Consider the following 24,200-nt stretch of genomic DNA (forward strand, 5'->3'; position numbering starts at 1 on the left):
TACAGATGAAAACACTGAGGCTCAGAGAGGTCAGATATCTAATTTTTTTAATTTTAATTTTTTTATTATATTATGTTAGTCAACATATAGTACATCATTAGTTTTTGATGTAGTGTTCCAAGATTCATTGTTTACGTATAACCCATCGCCCCACCCCATCCCCTCTAAACCCTCAGTTTGTTTCTCGAAGTAGGCTCTCATAGGCTCTCCCCCTCCGATTCCCCCTCCTTCACTTTTCCCTTCCTTCTCCCAATGTCCTCCATGTTATTCCTTATATTCCATAAGTATGAAGGTTATACAGTTAGTAGGGGGCTAAAATAAGAATAGAATCAAAGTCACTGATTTCAGATTCCACTTCCTTTCTACTACACATACGCTACTTGCCTACAATTTCCTTTTTCCTTAACTCATATAATTTATAGCAGAGCAGAACACAGAGGTGTTTCTTCATAGTTCACCCACATGTTCTTGCCAAAGTACATAGTCCTGCAACTTCCCATTTCTGTTCTTCTGGTCTTATGTCAATTTAACTTCCTTTCTGGTAGTGAGAAAGGCACTGTTTACAGCTGTATTTAGAACTCCCAAACCTTCTTTCTAAAGACTTCCTTTGATTACAGGTTTTTAAAGGACTTCAGTGATATGCTATTTGTTCTGACAAATTGCCTGACATTCTGAAATACCACTGTTAAAATTTTTTAAATTAAATATTACTCTGTAGTAACCCATAGAAAAAGATTATGGATTTATCTCAAAAAATTAATATGCCTAAATTGGGGCCATAGACAATCAAGAAATAGGGCAAGTAAAACAAATAAAGATATTGGGAGCAAGGAGGAAGGCTTATTGGAAGAGAGGTCAAGAAACTGAAAGGCCAAAGCATTGAGATCGTCTATAGTACTGAAATCATCCAGGATTTTGACAGATGTCATGGCAGAGAGACAACAGTGAGCCATGGATAAGAGATCAGGGGTGGTTCCTGGTAGGGGAACAGCAACACAGAGTAGAACAGCATGCTCTGCTGCTAAGAGCTTCAGACACAGGGTTTTAGAAAGGGAGAAGGGAGAGCACTCTGCAAGCAGCAATGAGGAGCAAGGAAGATTATCTACTCCAACTCCAGGTCTTTTTTTTTTTTTTAAAGATTTTATTTATTTATTTGACAGAGAGAGATCACAAGTAGGTAGAGAGGCAGGCAGAGAGAGAGGAAGGGAAGCAGGCTCCCTGCTGAGCAGAGAGCCCAATGCGGGGCTCGATCCCAGGACCCTGAGACCATGACCTGAGCTGAAGGCAGAGGCTCAATCCACTGAGCCACTCAGGCGCCCCCAACTCCAGGTCTTGAGACAAGAGGAACAAGAGAGAGAAAACAGACATCACTTTTAAGGGCTGCAGGGGAAACAAGGTCCTTCCCGATGGCAATTAGAAGATGATGGTAAAATGATGTGAAAAATCAACATACTTTGACTGCATGCAGATATTATAAAATTACATATTATTCATAAAAAAAGACCTACTAAGGATAGGTACATCAGGTACACAGAGAAAACAGTCCATATAGATCAAGTAATAATAATAATAATACAGGTATCTTCTCCCTCCTGCTTAACATCAAGCATCCATTACTGAAAATCATGTATTCTACATGAAACACCAATAAAAAACCCATTTTCCAATATTTCAAATGAAAATAATTACAATCCATTACCTATCAACCAAAAACTACTAACCAACTTTCTAGAGTGTAACTAAAACACAATAAAACACCTATAAATAAGCAGCAAACTCCCATGTTAAGACATATAATGCCTATGACGTCCCTTCCTGATCCAAAGCAATTCCCACGGTTGTCACCAAGGGCCTAATATGCAGTAACATGTGCACATCCTCTTTGTTGACGTGTGGTGCACTTTACAGATTGTTTACATGGCATTCTGACATTACCCCAGTTACATCTGGCATTTAATACAAGACTTCCCACATGTTATTTTGTTTAAAATGTTGTATATGACATTATTGAGTTTCTGGGATATAAATACAAATTTTTCTTATATAACCATCAGCCAAAACACATTGAATTGAGAGATAAGAACATTCTGGGGTATTTGGGTGTTAAATACCAAGAACCTTTCTACTAAGAAAAACAATTGTGTAAGTACGAAGTCATTCTGCTTCACAGAATAAGCACTTGCTTATTACATTTGTTCAAATGAATTGAATGGTAGCTTTGGTGTGTAAGTTATGTAAGTTAACTGTACCCCCTAAACATCAAAATTCTCATATTCAAAGTGGGAAAATGACAGTGCTCTCCTCAAGGGAGTTTTTTGAAAATTAATGAGATAATGAATGTAAGTGACCTAGCATAAAGTATATGCTCAAAAAATGGTTTCTACTATTATTATTTTTTAAAGATTTTATTTATTTATTTGAAACAGAGAGAGAGAGAGATCACAAGTATGCAGAGAGGCAGGCATAGAGAGAGAGAGGAGAAAGCAGGCTCCCCGCTGAGAAGAGAGCCCGATGTGGGCCTCGATCCCAGGACCCTGAGATCATGACCTGAGCCGAAGGCAGAGGCTTAACCCACTGAGCCACCCAGGCGCCCATCTACTATTATTTTTATTATATGTCTAGAAAGTATGGGTTGTAAAAATTGACACGTGAATTTTCTTGTTTGATCCTTAAGACAAAACAACTCTATACAAGAGAGAAACAGGACATGAATTATAACCACCCCTGTACAAATTAAAAGATAAATCCTTCGAAAAGTAAAGTGACTTTCCCAAAGCTACATGGTTACCCGGCAATATCTACTAGGACTGGAACCCTAAACCAGGGTTTGGCAAACTTTTTCTTAAAGACCCAGACAGTAAATACGTTACGTTTGCAGGCCACACAGTCTCTGCTGCAATGAGTCAACTCTGCCACGGCAGCACAAAAGCCATCACAGATGATATATAAACAAGGGAGTACACCTGCTTTCCAATGACACTTTACTTACAAAAGCAGCAGCGGGCCGGATTTGGTTCACCGCTGTAGCTTACTGACCCCAGCCCTGGATCTTTGAGTTACTAGTCCAAGGCACTTTTCCAGTACTCTCTAGTTACGACCTATTTTCAGAACAGTGTTTAGCCTATGTCACTTAATGGCATTAACTGTTGGGGGAAAAAATCAGAAATAATTTATAGGGCTGCCTGGGTGGCTCAGCCACTTAAGCATCCAACTCTTGGTTTTAGTTCAGGTCACAATCTCATGGGTGGTAGGATCGACCGAGCCCCTTGTAGGGCTCCATGCTCAGCAGAGAGGTGGCCTGAAGATTCTTTCCCCTGCCACTCCCCCCACTCACATGCCACCTCTCTCTGTGTGTCTAAAATAAATAAATATTTTTTAAAAAGAAATAATGTGTAAAAGATCAATGGACACAGCAAGATATTACATGAATTTTAAAAATACTGTTTTTTCCTCCTCTCCAACTTTTTAAAACTCCTTCTCAATGCTCCCCTTATTTCTTTCTCCTCTAATAAAGCAGTTTGGCCTAGAAGTAAACACTGTTTTATCACTCCAAGGTTCTCAAGAAAAACAATGTGTTTGTAGAATCGCATTCTAAAGGAAGCAGTAGTCATGCCATTAGATATTAGAATGAGCAAACTTATCCAAATCTCATCTTGTAAAATGGTAAGAAAGTTGAACCTTCTAAGGATAACTTGTGCAGGCATGTTTTTATGGGAGCAAAGGGAGCAATGATAAGCAACTACTATATTCTCAGTCTCAAATAACAGAATGATTATCAGTTTTCTCATTATAGAAGCTGCAGAATATGGTGATAGGGACACTGGGCTTAGAATCCTAACTGACACTTCTTCCTCTGCCACTTAGTATCCCTGTGATTTAAAAACCCATGTAAAAAGAGTTCCAAAGATTAAAACAAATAACTCCCTAAAAATATCAATCATCATAAACATTGATTATTGTTGCATTATAAACTTCTCTTTGTTTTTTACGATTTTATTTATTTATTTGAGAGACAGCAAGCTAGAGAGAGAAAGCATGAGTGGGGTTCAGGGGCAGAAGGAGAGGGAGAAGCAGACTCCCATCTCAGCAGGGAGCCCAATGCGGAACTCAATCCCAGGACCCAGGGATTATGACCTGAGCTGAAGGCAGGCACTTAACCGATTGAGCCACCCAGGCACCTAAAATTATAAACTTCTTAATCAAGTTCACATCCATATTTTTAATAGAGGTATGATATGATACAATATTGCATATCACGTGTATAGTATGATTTATAAAGCGTCCAAGATAACTACTGCTTGTATAAAGAGACTTCTGCCAAAGAGCTAAAAGTTCTTCAAAACTATTCCTTCATTTAAGCCAACAGTATTCCTTTGACATTAAAACAAACCAGAATGTATTATGTGATGTGTGCTAGGCATTTTACGTGCATTTATCCATTTAACCTTCACAATGAACTTGAGGAGAAAGCGAGGCTCAGAAAAATGAAATAACTTGCTGAAAGCACAAAGCTCCAAGTGGCAAAAGATCTTGGATCTATACCCAAGTTAGCCTAATTGTAAAGCTTATGTTTTTATCATCACATAACACTGTCTCTTCAGCTTTTTGACTTGGGGTTCACAAAAAGCTAGGTGCCTCATACAATGTCAAAGAATAATTACTTTCAATGAGGTAGAAGGCAAATCCTCAGATGGTGGGACACTGTTTTACAATATTAAATAGTCTCCAAATAACGTACTATTTTAAAGGTAATTTCCAGGTAATTCCTACTTAATCAAGTTTTGGTTCCCCAAACTGTGTTGATGAAACCAGTCTTCTCCCCAAAAGTTAGAGATATTAGGATATTACCAACTTTAAGCCTCAGATGTGCAAAGAAACAGTTCTGGCATTTGGATAAGAGACAAAATAAAGCAAAGAGTAAGTTTTCTGAAAATCCAATGGCATGTGAATAAACAACAAGAACATTTCCACTGGAAATGCCAGGAAGTTATCACTTCCAAGAGGAGATTGCTTTCTCAATAATTTTTTTCCATGAAATTTAGAGAAATTATCACAAAGCAAAATTGGTGACCAGGTGCTTTTGAAGAACTAGATCAGCAAATTAGAGGCTTTTTAATTTTGGTATTAAGTACACAAAGTGAGGAGATACAAGTATATGAAATATTTTATAAACCGATGCCTCCCTTCCCCCTTTATTTAAACCACTCTGGTCCTTGAGAACGAGAGCCTTTTCTCTTTCTTGAAAAAATAGCCTCACCTCCACCCTCTGCCGCTTACCTGCTGCAGAGCGCGCTGAGGGCTCCGTGTGGACTACAGTCACATGGCAGACAGAGCCCAGAAGTGTGATTCGGGTAAAAGCCCTCCCTGCAGGTGTCACAGTGGAGCCCTTGATAAGGTGGCAGACACTCACACTGCCCTGTGGTCTGGTTGCAGCGATTCACATCTAGGCTTCCCACCAGAGAGCAGTTACATGCATATTCTATAAAGGAGAGAAGAGAAGAGACATCAGTAGCTAAGATTTAATGCTTTCTTAATAAAATGAATGTTATTTTATTTTTCCTAATTAATGTTCATGACAATTTTGTAAGGATGGAAAAACATGAATTTGGGTTCAAATTCACTTGCTGCCCCATTTATTGAACACGGGAAATATAGACAGTCAAGTATGTAAAACCATACATCACTCATAATTAGGAAGCTAATATTCTCAATGTCCTTGCCAGTAATCTTTATCTTCTAGCCTCCTACACTATACACTCCCATAGAGGGGGGTGGGGAGAATGGGGGAAATCCTGTATACCATTCCATTTTTCTGGGACTGGAAACCTCTAAAGGCCTATTCTTACCTACATGGCACTGAGATCGCATGCTGGAAATGGCAACATGTTAAACCATGAATACTCGCTTTATATAGCAGCACAAGTCTAAAGCTCAAATGGTTTACTGCGGTCACTTATTCACGTCAGACAAAATTATGCTAGAGCTGGAATCATAAGCTAATATACTCTTCCCAGGAAAGAATTCATGGAGAGTTGAAACTTTAAGGAAAGGATGAACAATAATCCCAGATGAGAAAGTTTACACAGTCATCCTGATCAGTGGGCTAAAACCAATCACAGTTTGACTCTCTTTCCTAAGTTTTAAGATTTAGAAAAAGAACTTTCCTTTAGCTACATTTCAAAGAGTTCTTTGGATGAAAATATTTTGAAGTCCTTGGCTTTAGCCTTTAAATGTAGATGTATTTAAAGGTCAGCTTGAATTTGGTTTTTGCTATTGTTTATACTCATTTTACCAAGAAAGTATTTTCAACATGGTTTGACACAGTATCAACACAAATTGTTGTGAGCGTGTGAAAAACAAGTAAAGTCAACTGCAGATAAAATAAAACCTTGTACACAGTTTAGGAATAGCCCCAATTCCAAAATAGCTACAAATCCAGGTTTAACAAGTCCCCCCCAAATCTAGCATAAATTATACTTCTGAATATAAGGCATATACATCTGAGTATACTTCTGAGGTAAGGCATTATATGAAATGGCATTATATTGATAAAAATGTAGCTTAGAAAAATAAATCTTTAATGCCATTTTTGATGATTTTTTTTAAAGTTACTGAATAACTGCAAATCCAGGGTCTTAATAGGTCTTAAATAGAATGTTATAAAGGCATTTGCTTCTCTAGTCTGGAAAAGGAAATTGAAATTCCTAATGTCATCACAAGCTGCTTATCCATACAAGTCAAAGCAAATGATTCCACAAAGAAATTCCCACTTGACCGTGCCCATAGAAATCCATACCTCCCACTCTTCTTCAGTTCCTAACCTTTGGGGTCAGCTTATCTCCCTGCTCTTTCCATCTCTTCTAATCTGTAAATAGATCAAATGCATGAATATACATATATTGGTGAGTGATTTACTTTATGCATAATTCAAGTATGAGGGGTAAATTAGTTACAAATCTCAGAGAAGAATTCAAGATTTCTTCAACTCCAAATTAGGAAAGTTATCAGTAAACTTTCTCAACTCAGTTAACGTTCTTATTTTCACTAGGCTATGTAAGCATGACATTTCTTTGACAGAGTTACTTTTTTTCACATTATTTCTAGTGTTTGGTGTGTGTGCATGAGTGTGTATGTGTGTGTGTGTGTGTGTGTGTGTGTGTGTGTGGTTTTTGTAAATAAGGAGGCCATGTTTAGTGGTCTGAAAAGTTGCCAATGACAACTTCATGGTAAGACCTACACTCTACCAAAAATGACCAGAATGCTTAAAATAACATTTTTCTTCCAAATCTGGCAGAATTTCAACATACATCCAATTCCTCCTGTTGGACCAATTTCATCACAAATTAAACTAACCAAATTATGTTGGTGTGGGCAAAACTAGCTGAAGCAAAATGAACAGATTAAGGAAAAAGTCTAAGACTGAGAATTTTATTCTATTATCTCCTTACTAATGTACTTCCATCTGAAACCTGGATCAGTGTTCCCAATCAATTAGATAAGTATTTTCAATAACATAATTAATCTAAAAACTTTGAAGAAAAAAAATTGTTTTTTTTTCAATAAAGTTCTAATGGATAAACTTCAGTACTAATCAAGTTAATTAGCTATTTATACTTCTATAGAGCCTAGTCAATCTCTTCAATATCCTCTAAACATATTCTTTTTAGTCTCATCTTTGGACCTTTGCTCATTCTGTCCTCCTTGAAATGCTCTCTACTCTTCACATATTCAAACCTATCCCCTATTTCAAGAATCAGCTGAAACTTACTCCTCCTCAAACTCTAATTCTATCATCCCTAATGTGAATCTGTAACAACATCTACTACCTATAACTCTCCTATGCCAATAATTTGAAGAGGCCGTCACGTGAAGCAGTTATGAGTACAGTCATCAAGGCAGACAGCTATAGGTTGAAGTCCAACTCTCATTACTAACTTTATGACCTTAGAGAAGTTAACCACCCTCCAGTGCCTTCCTTTTCTCTTCTGTAAACAGGGCATAATATAGTACCTATTACACTCAGCCCCAACCCCTAAGCTGGAGGTAGTCTGGGGTACTGTGAGAAGTAGTAGAACATCTGGAAGAAAGAGATACTAGATAACATAAACAACAATTTAGATGTCAGATTCATAGGCCACTTTGTTATACACCATGGACAAGAAAGCCTGGGGTTGGGTTTATTACCATGGCAGTTTTTGACAATGTTTAGGAAATGGAGTTAGTGTCCCAACATTCAGAAATCCAAGTTGTAGGTTATCTAGGAAGAAAATAAGGGGTATAATATGTATCCTGAGCTTCATATATTAACGATATAGGTGCCTACAAATACAATGATGAAAAGAGAAGGACTGCAGATGTGGTTTTAGGGAGGATGAAAAAGAGCATTTATTGATTATATGCCCCTTGTATTAATCATCCTAGCAGTAGTGGAATACATGGCAAATATTTCAGCAAGAGGGGCGACCCTCGTGCCAGGAAGGGGGTTGATTTATGAAGACAAAATACACTAACATGTTACATTCCTCCCCAAATTAACCAAAAGAAAGGAAGTTAAACCAAAGCATACCAAATGCCAGGGGACATATGCGTCTTTTCTGTTTGGAGCTCAGAATCTGAGGCCCTGTCCCAGTGACTGACCTCAAATGAAATGACCCAAGTTAAATGAATAGTAAGAGCAACAGTGATCAATGTAAAGCACTATGAATATCCAATAAATTGTGTCAGGATAACTTGTTAGCTTGTAAGTAGAGTAAAAACTCAGAGCCTTCGCAGTTCTTGACATTCATATAGAACCAGACAGAAGTTAATGCAGAAACAATGCAATTTACTAGGAGGCTGGCAATACGAAGAAGAAGAAAGGAATTTCAAATGATAGAAGCAGTGGGAGGGACCTATAGTCAAGAACAAGAGATGAAGTGATGACTTTTTAATGAGGTAGAATCTTAGCAAAGCAGCACAAGGGAGTCAGTGACATGACGGATGGCAAGTCACTAATATGGGTGTTAATGGGAAACAATATGAAGAGGACACAAAAACTAATCCCAGACAAGTCTGGATGAAATGCCAAAAATCTCATTTGGCTGCCTGAGAGTACATATGAAGTAAATTCTCCATCATTTGAGCTGTGGGTTTTCTTTCAATGCCCTGTGATTCTTGGGAAAGCTCTATAGAGAAATAATTAGAGGAAAGTAACATAAATGTTAGCAGAGAGATGGCAATCTTTGGCAATATATTTTCTTTTTGTTTGACTTCTGAAAAGCAATGAAATACTTTGAGGAGCAATGACTTGAATGCTAAGGAAGAATAAGAAACTAAAATCGGGTGCCAAACTTACTTGAAAATAGAAATATAAAGGCCCAGAGAAGAGACAATAACTTGGCATTCTTCTCTGAGAACTCGAACATACGTTATGATTTTGTAGTAATAGTATCCAAGGTAATCACTGCATTTAAATCAAATACTGAACTTTTTCAAACATTCTTTACCGAGGACCAGGAAGATGAATATTTTCAGCAATGAAAAATAAATATGGAGTAACTTTGTTTAGAAGTCCCATAAACTCTCCACTGCCTTTGTGCACAAACACCCGTACTGGTAAGAGATTGTCTCCCTACACATACTAAAGGCTTATTCTCATACACCTGGTAGTCTTCTTTCTGCATCCAGCTCTTAACCACCTCATGTCACTGCTCAGTAAAAAGTTCACCGTATCTTCTAGAGAATTTTAATTGTGTTTTGGTATCTGCAGCTACTTTGATGGTAGTTTTTAGAAATTTATTAATTGTGATACTATGTCCCAATTAATGTGTTTTCTCTCCCTGTCTCTTTTTGAAGTCCTTTCTGAATGTTGTAATTAACTATGAGGTCTGGAGACTCAAACAATTTGGTACAACCTTTTGTACCTTCTCTGTCGGGCTTTGCAGATAAAAAAGAACTATAAAAGCAGTAAATGAAAGATCTGAATAAGAAAATGAAAAAATATGTCCCCCGTCAATTCATGATGCAAATGTCAGAGAACAAAGAAATGTTCATTGATAAGACCACTGTTACTGAACTAAAATGATTACAAAGCAAGTATTGCATTTTTGCACAGATGCTGGAAAAATATTCATAAATATAACTAACACAGAGCACTCATAGGAATCTGATTCAGGAATATAGCCTGAATTCTATCTATAGCCTCTTGCAGAATTGTGGAAATACCTTTGCAAAACTCAATTTCCGGCTCCTTTTCATTCCTTTAACAAAGATTTCACTCTTGTTTTCAATATCTTCAGATATTGGAAGAATAAAAAAATTACCTATTAAGAACATTTTTTTTAAAAATCTGCTCTAGGCTATTCCAAAACTTTTCATTCTTCCCCATATTCAGAAGAGATAAAAAATGTACTATAATATTTACTGATGTGTCTTCTGTTCAATGTCAAAGTAGCAAAAGCTAGAAGACATGTATTTAAAATGTGTCAAGGCTCAGCACTTAATCTTAATGCCCAAATTTTAAAGATTAATAGAACTGAATACCATATGAATAAAATTTTTTGGATGTAAATTTAAAAAACACAAAAGTTGTTTGTTTGGGTTTTTTTTAAGCAATGAGGTTTTACTAGACTCTGTTTTCTTTTGTTTGTTCGTTTTTTCATTTCTTTTGGGTTTTATTTTATTTTATTTTATTTTTTTTACTACATTCTTAGATTTTGTAAGAAAGACGTCTTGGTGTCCCAAAAGCAACTACTTTAGCTGGACTGTGACACTAAAATCACATGGGACCCAACTAATAATTGAAGCCTTTTGCAAAGCTAATGTTATAATTAAGATAGCAAGAACTGATGAATGCTTCAGTTGGTTACTGCCAAGAAGTTGTGGAACGGGGTGCCTGGGTGGCTCAGTGGGTTAAGCCTCTACCTTTGGCTCAGGTCATGATCTCAGGGTCCTGGGATTTAGCCATGCATCAGGCTCTCTGCGCAGCAGGGAGCCTGCTTCCCCCTCTCTCTCTGCCTGCCTTTCTGCCTACTTGTGATCTCTGTCTGTCAAATAAATAAATAAATAAATAAAATCTTTAAAAAATAAAATAATTTTTTTTTAAAGTTGTGGAACACTTTAGGATTTAAAATGCTATTTAACTGGCGTACCTGGGTGCTCAATCAATTGAGCATCCAACTTTTAATTTTGGCTCAGGTGCTAATCTCAGGGTCGTGAAATCGAGCCCAGTGTCAGGATCTGCTCTGAGTACAGCGTAGCCTCCTTGAGATTCCCTCCCTCCCTCTGCCTCTGCCCCTTCCCTTCACCCCCACTCCAGTTCTCACGTATGCATGTGCTCTTTATCTCTCCAAAACAGATTAATTAGGGGCACCTGGGTGGCTCAGTGGTTAAGCTCTGCTTTCGGCTCAGGTCATGATCCCAGAGTCCTGGGATCAAGCCCCACATGGCTCCCTGCTAGTCGGGAAGCCTGCTTCTCCCTCTCCCTCTTCTACCCGCCCTGCTTGTGTTCCCTCTCTTGCTGTGTGTCTCTCTGTCAAATAAATAAATTTTAAAAATAAAATAATTTCAAAATAGATTAATTAACTGATAACAAAATAAATAAATGTTATTTAAAAGAAGTAGAATTTTTTTCCTTTGACCCCAACTTACATCTTTGGTTATAATTGCTCCCATGTAAAATGAAAGAGAAAAAGAAAAAATAAGATAAAGAGGTATAGGATTCCCACTCCTTTTTCATACACAACTGTTTCTTTTCCTTTGAGATTCATCATTAAAAATACTACTCTATTTAAACAAACACCAGGGAAATACATGTAAGAATAATGACTTCGAATCTTTTCCACAAACCTAGGATAATATCTACAAAAATAACATATCTCCTGATTTTCAAATTGGAAAGAAATAGAAAAATAGTTGTCAGAATCAATAGTAGGAATACTTAATTCAAATTCTGTCTATACATCAAAAGAATACAAAACAACAACAACAAATAATAATATTGTCTTTACTACAGGCCTGATTTCCAAAGCATACGGTGTATTTATTTCAAAATAAATCAAAATAAATAATTTATTTCAAAATAAATATGGTGTATTTATTTCAAAATGTACTTTTTATTAGGCCCCTATTCCATCTTTGTAGCTTTAGAGTAAAGGAATCTTGGAAAGGCCTCATTCTAGAAAAAAGGAATTATCAACACAGAATTTTTATTTTTATAAAAGATCTTACTCTAGCATAACACTGATACTCAAATTACATTCCATATTTATGTTATGCCAAGGTAGGATCAAAAATCTTTGCAAAACTGGGAAACTCAATATTAAAGCTGATGAGTTTCTTGCATTAAATCAGACTTCACGGAAATGTGGAAAGTTTTAAAGCCACTACTTTTAAAGAAAAGCTTTAAGCTTTACCTTTTAATATAAAAATGTATCCATTGAAATTCCTGGTCATAATTCACTATCACAAAACATTTCTTCTACTTTATGGTAGACACATGGGAAAAAAGTGGGTAACCATGGCACAGGTTTTTTGTTTTTGTTGTTGTTGTTGTTTATATCTTTATTTTTTTATTTTTTATTTTTTTATAAACATATAATGTATTTTTATCCCCAGGGGTACAGGTCTGTGAATCGCCAGGTTTACACACTTCACAGCACTCACCTTAGCCCATACCCTCCCCAATGTCCATAACCCCACCACCCTCTCCCAACCCCCCTCCCCCCAGCAACCCTCAGTTTGTTTTGTGAGATTAAGAGTCACTTATGCTTTGTCTCCCTCCCAATCCCATCTTGTTTCATTTATTCTTCTCCTACCCCCCTAACCCCCCATGTTGCATCTCCAGTTCCTCATATCACGGAGATCATATGATAGTTGTCTTTCTCCGATTGACTTATTTTGCTAAGCATGATACTCTCTAGTTACATCCACGTCGTCGCAAATGGCAAGATTTCATTTCTTTTGATGGCTGCATAGTATTCCATTGTGTGTATATATATACCACTTCTTCTTTATCCATTCATCTGTTGATGGACATCTAGGTTCTTTCCATAGTTTGGCTATTGTAGACATTGCTGCTATAAACATTCAGGTGCATGTGCCCCTTCAGATCACTATGTTTGTATCTTTAGGGTAAATACCCAGTAGTGCAATTGCTGGGTCATAGAGTAGTTCTATTTTCAAATTTTTTAGGAACCTCCATGCTGTTTTCCAGAGTGGTTGCACCAGCTTGCCTTCCCACCTACAGTGTAAGAGGGTTCCCCTTTCTCCGCATCCTCGCGAGCATCTGTCATTTCCTGACTTGTTAATTTTAGCCATTCTGACTGGTGTGAGGTGATATCTCATTGTGGTTTGATTTGTATTTCCCTGATGCATGGCACAGGTTTTGTAGAAAATTTTCTGCCTCACATTTTAGGACCATTTTGTTAGTGCTTGCCTCTGGCTCACTGACAGTTTTCCACAATTCAAAGACAATTCATCGAATTAATGAGACAAAATGACAAGTTCTGGGAAAGGTTGTCACAGCAAGCTTTCACTACTACTAATAACCAAGATGATATGACCAGTTACAGAGTATGCACTACGTGTATATCCAACACCACACTAAAAATTTCACATGTACTCATCCCTCAGTCTCACCACAATCCCATGAGGTAGGTGTCTTGAAGAAGGAACATAAGACTTAGGGAAATGAAACAACCACATAACCAACCAGTACTGAACAGATTGTAACCCATGCTAAAGAACTCCAAAATCCATGTCTTTCCACTATGAGAAACTTCTACCAAAACAAGTACAAAAAAGCACTAGGCAGACCCAGGACATCTTACAATCAGAATTTGCTGCCAATTAACCAGCTCCATGACCTTCAGTCAGTCTAACTGCTGGGGTGCCTGGGTGGTTCAGTGGGTTAAGCCTCTCTGCCTTTGACTCAGGTCATGATGTCAGGGTCCTGGAATCAAGCCCCTCATTGGGCTCTCTGCTCAGTGGGGAGCCTGCTTCCCCCCCCCCCCCCCCACTTGTTATCTCTCTCTCTCTCTCTGTCAAATAAATAAAATCTTAAAAAAAAAAAAAAACACAAGTCTAACTGCTCTGAGTTTCAGTGTCTCAATCTATAAAATGTAGATAATTCTTATCATCTGCCTTTATGAAATACTTAGCAATAAAACTAGCATAATATATATATGATCTTTATGCTAAAAACTGTAAGACACTGAAGGGGAAAAAACATTAAAAAGGCTTAAATAAATAGAGAGACACAACATAACAATTAAATCTATAGATTCTGTGAATCCCAATCAAAATTCCATCAGGATTTTTTGGTAGGTATTCACAAATCAACTCTAAAATAATTTTTTTCAAAAGTTAAGATACTTGAACAGCCAAAGAAGAATAAAGCTGGAAGACTTTCAGTAATTTCAAGACTTACTTCAAAACTATAATCAAGACAATGTGTTATTGTTGAAAGAAAAGACACAAAGGTCAATGGAACAAAACAGCCCAGGAAAAGACCCTCATAAATATCATCAACTAGTTTTCGACAAGGTGCAAAAGAAATTCAAGGGGAAAGGATCGTTTTTTCAATAAATGGTGTTGGAACAGTTGGTGTCCCTATGCAAAAGGCTGAACTTTGACCTAACCTCACACCTTGTTCAAAAATTAAAACAGATCACAGCACCAAATGTAAAATGTAAAACTACAATACCTTTAGAAGAAAACATAGGAGAAAATGTGATTGACCTCGGGCTGGGCAAAGAACTTTTAGATACGACACCAAAAGCAAAATCCATAAAAGGAAAATTTATAAATTGAACTTTATTAAAATTTTAAACTTTCGCTCCTTACAAAACTACTAAGAGAATGAAAACACAGTCACCAACTGGGAGAATATTTGCAAATCACCTTTCTGTCACAGGACTTGTGTCAAGAATAGACAAAGAACTCTCAAAACTTAACAGTAAAAAAACCACAATTTTAAAATGGGTAAAAGGTCTGAACAGATACTTCACCAAAGAAGATGTATGTATAACAAACACTTGAAAAGATGCTCAACATCTTTCATTAGGAAAATGCAAATTGAAACCACAATGACATACTACTACACACTTAATAGAATGACTAAATTTTAAGAAACTGGCAGTACCCAGTACTAATAACAGTGCTGAGCAACTGGAACTATTCCATGTTACTAATAGGAATGCTTAGAAAACAATCTGGCCATTTCTTATAAATTTAAATTTACAACTACCAAATGCCTTTCCATTTACTCAGTCTTCCTCTATATCTCTCAGCAAAATTTTATAACTTAAAAATATATGTATATGAGTTTCATACATATCTTGATGACATTATTCCTAAACTTTTTATCATTCATGGTAGTAGTGGCAGTATTAGTATGACTTTTTCCCCATTATCCCTCTAATTAGTTATTAGCTAGAAATACTTATTAACTTTGTATTTTTTGGAGACATATACATAGTCATTTTTATGAACTCTCATTATTTCCAGTGGTTTTGCCTTGATTATTTTGAGTAAGACTTCTATTTTAAATTACATGGTGGTCTTCCACTGAAGGTCATATCTTACCTGGCTATCAATAGATATAGCTCTGAGTTTCCTCAACCACAACAGTTTGTTGATAAAATAAAGAAAAACATTTCACACAACTGATTATCTTAATCCCAAGGTCAGCCTTATTATTAATTATAAGAAAAGCAATTACTACTTACTATTACCTATGTCTCAAGCTTTATCAGTCACAAATTTGACTTGAATGAACACTTTGCTTCACAACAACCTTGCAAGGAGTATTTATAAATAGGGAAACCAGAACTCAGAGAAACAAAGTTACTGCCCAAGACCACAGAGTTACTGTACATGGTGAGACAGCATTCAGACCCAGGTTTCTTTTATTCTAGAGTTCTTCCTCATTCCACTTTACCACAGAACTTTCTTCCTTTAAAAAAAGGGAAGGAGGGAAGGGCAAAACAAGAAAGAGAAATCGAAATTCCCCTACTACTGTTAAATGCAGTTAGGTGGTTTTGTTTTGTTTTGTTTTGTTTTCAGTCTGTTTTCTTTGTAAGCTGGTGACATCAATTCAGATGATTAGCAAACAGTAGGGTGGGGGGAAACAGCTACTCAAGCTACAAAAATAATTCTCAGTGGGAGACTTAGAACACCTTGCATTTGCTTTTGGTCACCGAGTCTTAACATATTGTTCAGAGCCACAACATACACTCATGATTTTGTATTTGGGACCAGTTTATTTTATTTAAATACAATCTCACTGCTAAAATAATACTGTTAGTTTGTATCTCCAGTGTCTCTCTAAATTCTGGATACAGACCATGCTGAACTACAAAACTGCTACCTGAACATAGGCAAAAAAAAAAAAAAAGTTTCTTTTTGTGCCACCATTTTCCTATTTGTTTGCATTTTCGAAGGCTTCTTTTTAAAAACCAATTTTGCCATTTAGTAAGAGTTATTATTTACTTTTTTGGAAGGACATTTTATTCTTTCTGGCTATTCTCAAATTAAGAATGTACTGCAAGAATTGGCCAAATACCGCCTATATGTCCTGAAAGAATAACTATTCTATCAAACTTTGAATTTATATGAACTTTTTTATTTAGAAAATGTTCACAGTATCTTTCAGTTTAAGGGGAGGTGGGGAGGAGGGAGGAACAAATACAGGAAATGAATTTGTGCAACTTAAAATCTGGCCCCAGGCTATAATAGAAAGAGAGCAGTCTATGAAGTCAAGGGACCTGGGTTCAAATACTGAAACCAATGCTTATGATTTTAAAACTCATGCCCTCTTTGTAAAGATTTTTTATAAAATTGGGATCATGATACCTAACTTATGAGGGTGTTCTAAGAAGTACAGGAGACAAGGCAAAGAAGACACCTAGGATAGGGCCTTCTCTTTCCCCATCCTACGTTTTTATTATAAGTCATCTTCTTAGCAAAGTAGCACCCTTAGATGTTACTACAGACTGCAAGAATTGAGAACAGGGACCATCAGAGATCTCTAAATGCACTCAAATTACCCTAGATAATGTCATTAATTCCTAATTTTGTAGCATTAGAACACGAAGGATAAGAAAAAGAGGAGAGCTTCAATTTCAACTGCTTCTGATTGCTTGGTTGGGATCAGATTTGTCTTCGTGTGTCTCTTTACAGAGCACAGCTGAGCGACTTAAAGGCTAGCACTATTTGCTCATTGTAATACCTGGAAAATTAGTTTGGAGAAAAGGAGCACAGAGAGAGCAAGAGAAAAAGGTTAACTTAAAAATACTGTCCTAAGGTACCCAGTGATTTAACCTAGAAATTGTTCCTAATTGTCCCACATATTACAGTTTAACATTCATCCCAGCCAATTTTTAAAACATATTATTAAGTGGATGGTTTGTCGATTATTAGGAATAAATATGTATTTGATTACAAAATTATGCCATGCCATCTTGGGAAAATACATGGGATATGTACGGACATGTAGAGAGAAAATCTACTTATTATGGTTGCAACAAAGACTGACAGGGAGAAATAGGAGAAGAAAATACCTATTAGAAAGGTATACTTGGGCACCTTATCCTGCATGGAACAATTCTCCAAATCAGTGCCACCTGCTTCAGAATCACCTGGGGAGCATAGTGAAATGCTGATTCCTGGGTCCCATGATACACATATTGAATGGTGGTTGGGGGTGTGGGGACTCAGGAATATGCATTTTTTTACAAGCTTCAAAAGTGATTCTGATGTACCTAAAAAGTTTGCTATAAGCAAAAGGGAAATATGGAAAATTCTTGAGCACAGTAATGACGTGGCCAGAGGGAGGCTTCAGAAGTAAAAACAACAAACACAAAAATAACAATAATGACAACAGTAATGATCTTCAGTCCACTACTTAGTTCTTACTTATGTATTGACTCAGTCTATGCCAGGCACTGTTTTATGTACTTTACATGCACAAACATTTAAAGCATTCAAAGGACCTATATATAAGGTAGGTCAGGTGATAGGGGGATAAAAGAAGAAAATGGAAGCACACAGAAAGTAAGGAATTTCCCCAAAGTCAGAAGGCCACTGATGTCCAACTGAGATTAGATCACCTTTAACAGAAGGGAAGTGTGAAGAAGGGACCAGAGGGGAGGAAACTGGAGGTGGCAGATTTACTGATAATCAACTGCAGCTCTCCAACAGGAAAATCTAAATCTGGGCACTGTCACTAGTAAAGATTGCTTCTGTGGACATACAGATACCTGTCTGTATATCATACAGTGAAACTAAATCTGTTTGCTTTTTAAATAAATAAACACAGCAAGGCAGAAAATATACCTGTCTACAGTTGTCTGCAGTGTGAAATGTTTAATAGATTTGGAGTTAAGAGCCAAGTGAAATAGCTGAGCCTTGAGTTCTTTCAAAGAACACTTAAAAGAAGTACTTTCTTCTTTTGAAACTGGAAGTGGGCTATGTTACTTTGTATGCCCTATCTAATCCTCTTACTCCTCAAAACATGTTGACAAATTCTTCCCACTCTCCTGCCACTCTTCACTATTATCAAACACTTATACGGTATAAACATTGTTCTACACTGGAAGCTGTGAAGTTCTTTGCTTTATCATCATGACTAAGCATTTGTTTGGGTGACACTTCCAATTCAAAAATCTTAAGGGCATGAGAGAGGAGAAACCCCTTTTCCAACTCCACAGCTCACTCCTGATTTTGTTCAGGCTGTTAGAGGAACCTAATCACACCCCATTTACACATACACACACACTCTCTCTCTCTCTCTCTCTCTCCCCCAAAGGATGTTCAAAAGAAAACTGAAATGGCCAGAAGTCAGTACTAAAATACATTGGGAGGCTTTTTTTTTTTTTTTTTAAATGAGAATTTGGAAGCACTAAGATGTTAAGTTTGCAAACAATAAAAAACACAAGCCTCAAACTTCACCTAATCATTCCCAAGGCACTAATGGAAGTTAGCAGTCTCATAAGTTCTCAGGGACCAGTGGTTAATAACAAATTGAAAAAGAAATACTTCGACTCCCTCCTCCACTCCTAAAGTAACAGTCTTGGAGAAACAAACAATACTAGCCAAAATATCTAAGAGAAACAGAAAAGTGAGGGGTGCCTGGGTGGCTCAGTGGGTTAAAGCCTCTGCTTTCGGCTCAGGTCATGATCCCAGGGTCCTGGGATTGAGCCCCACATTGGCTCTCTGCGGCTCTCTGCTTCCTCTTCTTTCTCCCTGCCTGCCTCTCTTGCCTACTTGTAATCTCTGTCTGTCAAATAAATAAATAAAATCTTAAAAAGAGAGAGAGAGAGAAACAGAAAAGTGAAATTTACCACCACTCTAGTGGAATTTACCTATTCCTCCTTCACTTCTGATTTCAGGCATCCCATTCACCACCTTCTATACCTTTAAAAGCTTTCACCATACTGTTGGCTGGATTGTAAATTGAGGCAATCACTATAGGAAACAGTATAGAGTTTCTTATAGCAATGTAACTGCCATATGATCCATTCATCACACTTCTGAGTATAATATCCAAAGGAATTGAAAGCGAGCCTTGAAGACACATTTGTACACCCCTGATTAGAGCATTATTCATAATAGCCAACATGTGGAAGCTACTGAAAGGTCCATTGATGGTTGAATGGATAAACAAAATGTGCGATATACATACAATGGAATATTATTCAGCCTTAAAAAGTGAGGGTGTCCTTATGACCCAGCAATTGCACTACTAGGTATTTATCCCAAAGATAACAGATGTAGTGAAAAGAAGGGCCATGTGCACCCCAATGTTCATAGCAGCAATGTCCACAATATCCAAACTGTGGAGAGAACCAAGATGCCCTTCAACAGACAAATGGATAAAGAAGATGTGGTCCATATACACGGTGATATTACTCAGCCATCAGAAAGGACGAATACCCAACTTTTGCATCAACATGGACAGGACTAGAGGAGATTATGCTAAGCGAAATAAGTCAAGCATAGAAAATCAATTATCATATGGTTTCACTTATTTGTGGAACATAAGAAATAGCATGGAGGACATTAGGAGAAGGAAGGGAAAAACGAAGGGGGAGAAATCAGAGTGCAAGATGAACCATAGGAGGCTATGGACTCCAGGAAACAAACTGAGGGTTTTAGGAGGGATGGGGATGGGGGAATGGGTGAGCCTAGTGGTGGGTATTCAGGAGAGCACAGATTTCAGGGAGCACTGTGTGTTATGCACAAACAATGAATCATGGAATGCTACGTAAAAACTAATGCTATAGTGTATGGTAACTAACATAACATTAAATAAATAAACAGAGAGATAAATGAATGAATGAATGAATGAATGAATGAATGAAAGGGTATCCTGTCCTGTGCTGCAACATAGAGGAACCTCCAAGTCATTATTTTAAATGAAATCAGCCAGTCACAAAAAGACAAATACTATATGATTCCATTTATATAAGGCATCTAAAGTAGTCAAATCCAGAAAAACAGAGAGCAGAATGGTGATTACCAGAGATTAAGAAGTGAAAAAGTAAAGGGGAGTTCTATTTAATCAATACAGAGTTTGAAATTTGCAAAATGAAAAAGTTCTGGAGATCAGTTTCACAACAATGTAAATATACTCAACACTTCTGAGCAATACACTTACAAAATGGTAAATTTTATGTATTTTTTAATCATAGTAAAAAAAAAACCAGATGAGGTAGAAGCTATTATATAGCATGTTTGTATACATTTCTTACTTTACCAAATGAGCTAGGAAATGTTAAATGCTGGGACTTAGGAATCTGATTGTCTGGTCTACCCCCTTTTTACAGATAACTGAAGCTAAGAGTAGTAAAGTAATTTCCCATTTACCCCTTGAAGCCAGAAAGACCAGACCACAGACATTGGCTCTACCACTTAATTGTGAGCATGGACAACTGTGGGGATGAAACAATGTAGCACAGGGCCTGACACACAGTTCTTTCCCTTTCAGCAACTGGGATAGTTCATTCTAGAGTCAGAGCTCCATCTGGGTTGACAATGATAAATGGAGTGACTGTTTGAAAGGAGACACGTGAATTTTTATAAAATATTTTAACTAAAAACTATATATGTAATTTAGATCAATCCCTAAGAAATGTTGAAAGTCAGCTATCTACTGAAGTAATTTTGCTTTATTTTTTAATATTTCCCTTCCCAAATCTGTCTAATTTTAAGGAGAGAATGATAACAGATTAAATTTAGGTGGTCATCTAAAAGAGGCTATTCCTGGAACAACCAAATATCTCACACAGTCTTGATGGAAATACAAACTTGTATAAGGTCTTTACATAACAATGTGGCAATATCTAGAAGGATAATGATGTGCTACAACCTCGTAGTGCCTAGGAACACAGTGTGTGTTCATGAGTCTGCATTACCTGAGAACTTATGAGAAATGCAGATTCTCAGGCCCACCTCGAACCAACTGAATCAGAACTTACATTTTAACAATGTACTCAGGTGATTCCTATGCACATCAATTGGGGAGCATTGCCCTACAGAAAGTCTCCCATATGTGAAGACAGAGACATGTGCAAGGATGTCCACTGTAACATTATTTGAAGTGACTATCGATAAGAAAATGAATACATTCAAAGTTACATGAACCAACAAAGATAAGTCTCAAAAAATTGCTGAGGGAGAACAGCAAGATAAGATGTCAAAACATTGAAACAGCACTATAGTTGTGTGTGTGTATACATGTGTGTATAAGCTTTCTTAAATGCATGGGACCACATTCAGAACGGTGGTTACATCCGAATAGGGAAAGAAGAAAACGGGATAAAGGAGAAACACTTGAGGCTTTAATCATACCTAGTATTTTATTTCAAAATGAAAAAAAAAAAATCCAAAGTGAATGTGGGAGAAAACGCAGATATTATAAAGCTGAAAGGTAGGTATACAGAGAGTGTTCACTTTCTATAAGCTTTTCTGAAAGCTTGATGTATTTCATAATTTTTATGAGACATAGTTTCTCCCCATTAATTAACATTTCTCATTAATACATATTATCTTACTCAACCTTGTACTATGGGTATTTATCTACTCATCTAATCTAGGTTCTAGAAGAACAGGTTTTACATCTGACTTATCCCTGAATGCATCCTCACCCTTTCCCAACACACACAGACATGTTTCTTGGGCTTCAGATACTAGTTGGAGATGAAGAAGTCAGATGTAAGTGGAGTGATGGCTACCGAAGGCAATAAAATGGAAAAACAGAATCTTTGCCTGGGCAGCCAAAACTATGGCCCCAAAACAGGACTAAATGTAAATTCAAGAAATGAAAGAAAGAATACAAATAGCACAGTGTTGTAAGTAGGACTTCATCAGAGCCACTGAAAAGGTAAAAYAGAAAAAAATGCACATCCATGGGCATGAATTTATTCGTTCAGTCAGCAAATATATGCATCAGTCTACCATGTGCCCAACATTATATCAGGTGCTGGGGATACAGCAATCAATTAAAAAAAGACAAAAATTCATGCCCTCATGGACCTTATATCTTAGTAGCGGGGAGAAATACAAACAAGTAAATATCTAGAATGTTAAAAGGTAGTTCAATGGTTAGAAGAAAACCCAGTGTAGGGAAGGGAAACATGGCAGGGGTAGGGGAGAGGAGGAGAAACTGTAAGCATGCATATTGGGGAATACAGTTTTAGGCAGAATGGACAAAAGAAGCATATGGTAAGTGTATGCATTAGTTTTCCTTTGACATGTTCTTTTCACATGCTTCTGGGCAAGGTTAGAAGGTTTAAAAGGTTCAAAGCAATGTTTTGTTGAGTAACTGAATGAATAAATAATGAATGTGGAGCGCCAGGGTGGCTCAGTTGGTTATGTCTGACTCTTGATTTCAGCTCAGGTCATGATCTCAGGGTCATGAGATCATGCTGGGCATGGAGCCTGCTTAAGATTCTTTCTCCCCCTTTCCCTCTGCCCCTTCCCACTGCTCCTGCCCCCTGCTGCCTCTCTAAAAAATGAATGAATCAATCAAAAGGATTAAAAGATGGGAAGAAAAATACCAAGAACATGAAAACAGAGAACCCTAATTCTTCTCTGAGGTTGCTAAAGAAGAGATTCTTGGCAAGACACATAATGATTAATTCACTCATTCTACAAAATAGTATGGTACCAGAAATGGGGAATATAGTTTCTAGATGCCAGAGATACAACAATGCAGAAGAAAGCTATGGTCCCTGACCTCATACAGCTTATATTCTTATAGCAGAGAGAAAAACAAAGGAGCAATATACTGTGATAAGTAGTAAAATGGAAATAGGCATACAGTGTTATGGGAAAACATGGTATGTGTGTTTGTACAGAGAAAAACACCTAATTAAGTCTTTCCAAAGGAAGAAATCTAAATAGGCACACAAAAAGTGTGGAGGAGGTTTAGCCAAGCTAAGAGTAAAGGGGAAGACTATCCCAAATTTAAGGGGGCAGGATATGTAATGACCTAGAGGTTAAGACAGCATAGTACCACAGAGAATTGAGAAAAATTCACTGTGGCATAGGCATAGAACAGGTGGCCAGAGTAGTGACAGGTCAAGGGCATTCAAGTACCCAAGGAAGAATTTTAAACAAGATAGAATGACATGATCATATCTACATTTTATTTTTTATTTGTTTTAAATATTTATTTATTTTAGAGAGAAAGAGCATTCCTGGGGAAGGAGTAGGGGCAGAGGAAGAGAGAATCTCAAGCAGACTCCCTGCTGATCACAGAGCCTGATGCAGGGCTCGATCTCAGAACCCTGAGATCATGACCTGAGTTGAAATCAAGAGTCTGATGCTCAACAAACTCAACCACACAGGTGCCCGCAGATCTTCATTTTACAAACATAACTTGGACTGCACTGGAAAGAATGGACTGGGAAAGAACCAAGGCAAAGAGTCCTTTAGTAGCCTGCTAAAATAATCATGTTGAGTGATAAAGATAGGCAGAAAAATAAATGCCAAGAGCATGTACATGATATTATGACCACAGGAAATTTATCATTACCTGGGTCCAAAGGTATTCTTATGTCCTAAAAACCTAGTTTTCTATTGTAGCAAAACCAAATCATATTTGCTGATGAATAATCAATGTCTCTTATCCAAAAGGTGGGGGAAATCACAGAAAATCAAAGACCCTAATAAAACAGAACCATAAAACTGTTCTCAAAGCTGTACTTTATAACCAC

At 37.1% G+C, this 24,200-nt stretch overlaps 1 protein-coding gene across 1 annotated transcript in view; it reads right to left on the bottom strand.

The window, feature by feature from the left end:
- The window catches only part of MEGF9 (multiple EGF like domains 9), an 81,335-nt gene that overhangs the window by 34,844 nt on the left and 22,291 nt on the right, over positions 1–24,200 (bottom strand). Inside the window, exon 2 of the mRNA XM_032865729.1 lies at positions 5,278–5,479. Within this exon, the coding sequence (XP_032721620.1) occupies positions 5,278–5,479 (202 nt within the window). The remainder of the gene's footprint in view (positions 1–5,277; positions 5,480–24,200) is intronic.

The sequence above is a fragment of the Lontra canadensis genome, unplaced genomic scaffold (genome assembly GCF_010015895.1).
Source record: "Lontra canadensis isolate GAN:19392208 unplaced genomic scaffold, GSC_riverotter_1.0 scaffold30, whole genome shotgun sequence".
NCBI classification, from domain to species: domain Eukaryota; kingdom Metazoa; phylum Chordata; class Mammalia; order Carnivora; family Mustelidae; genus Lontra; species Lontra canadensis.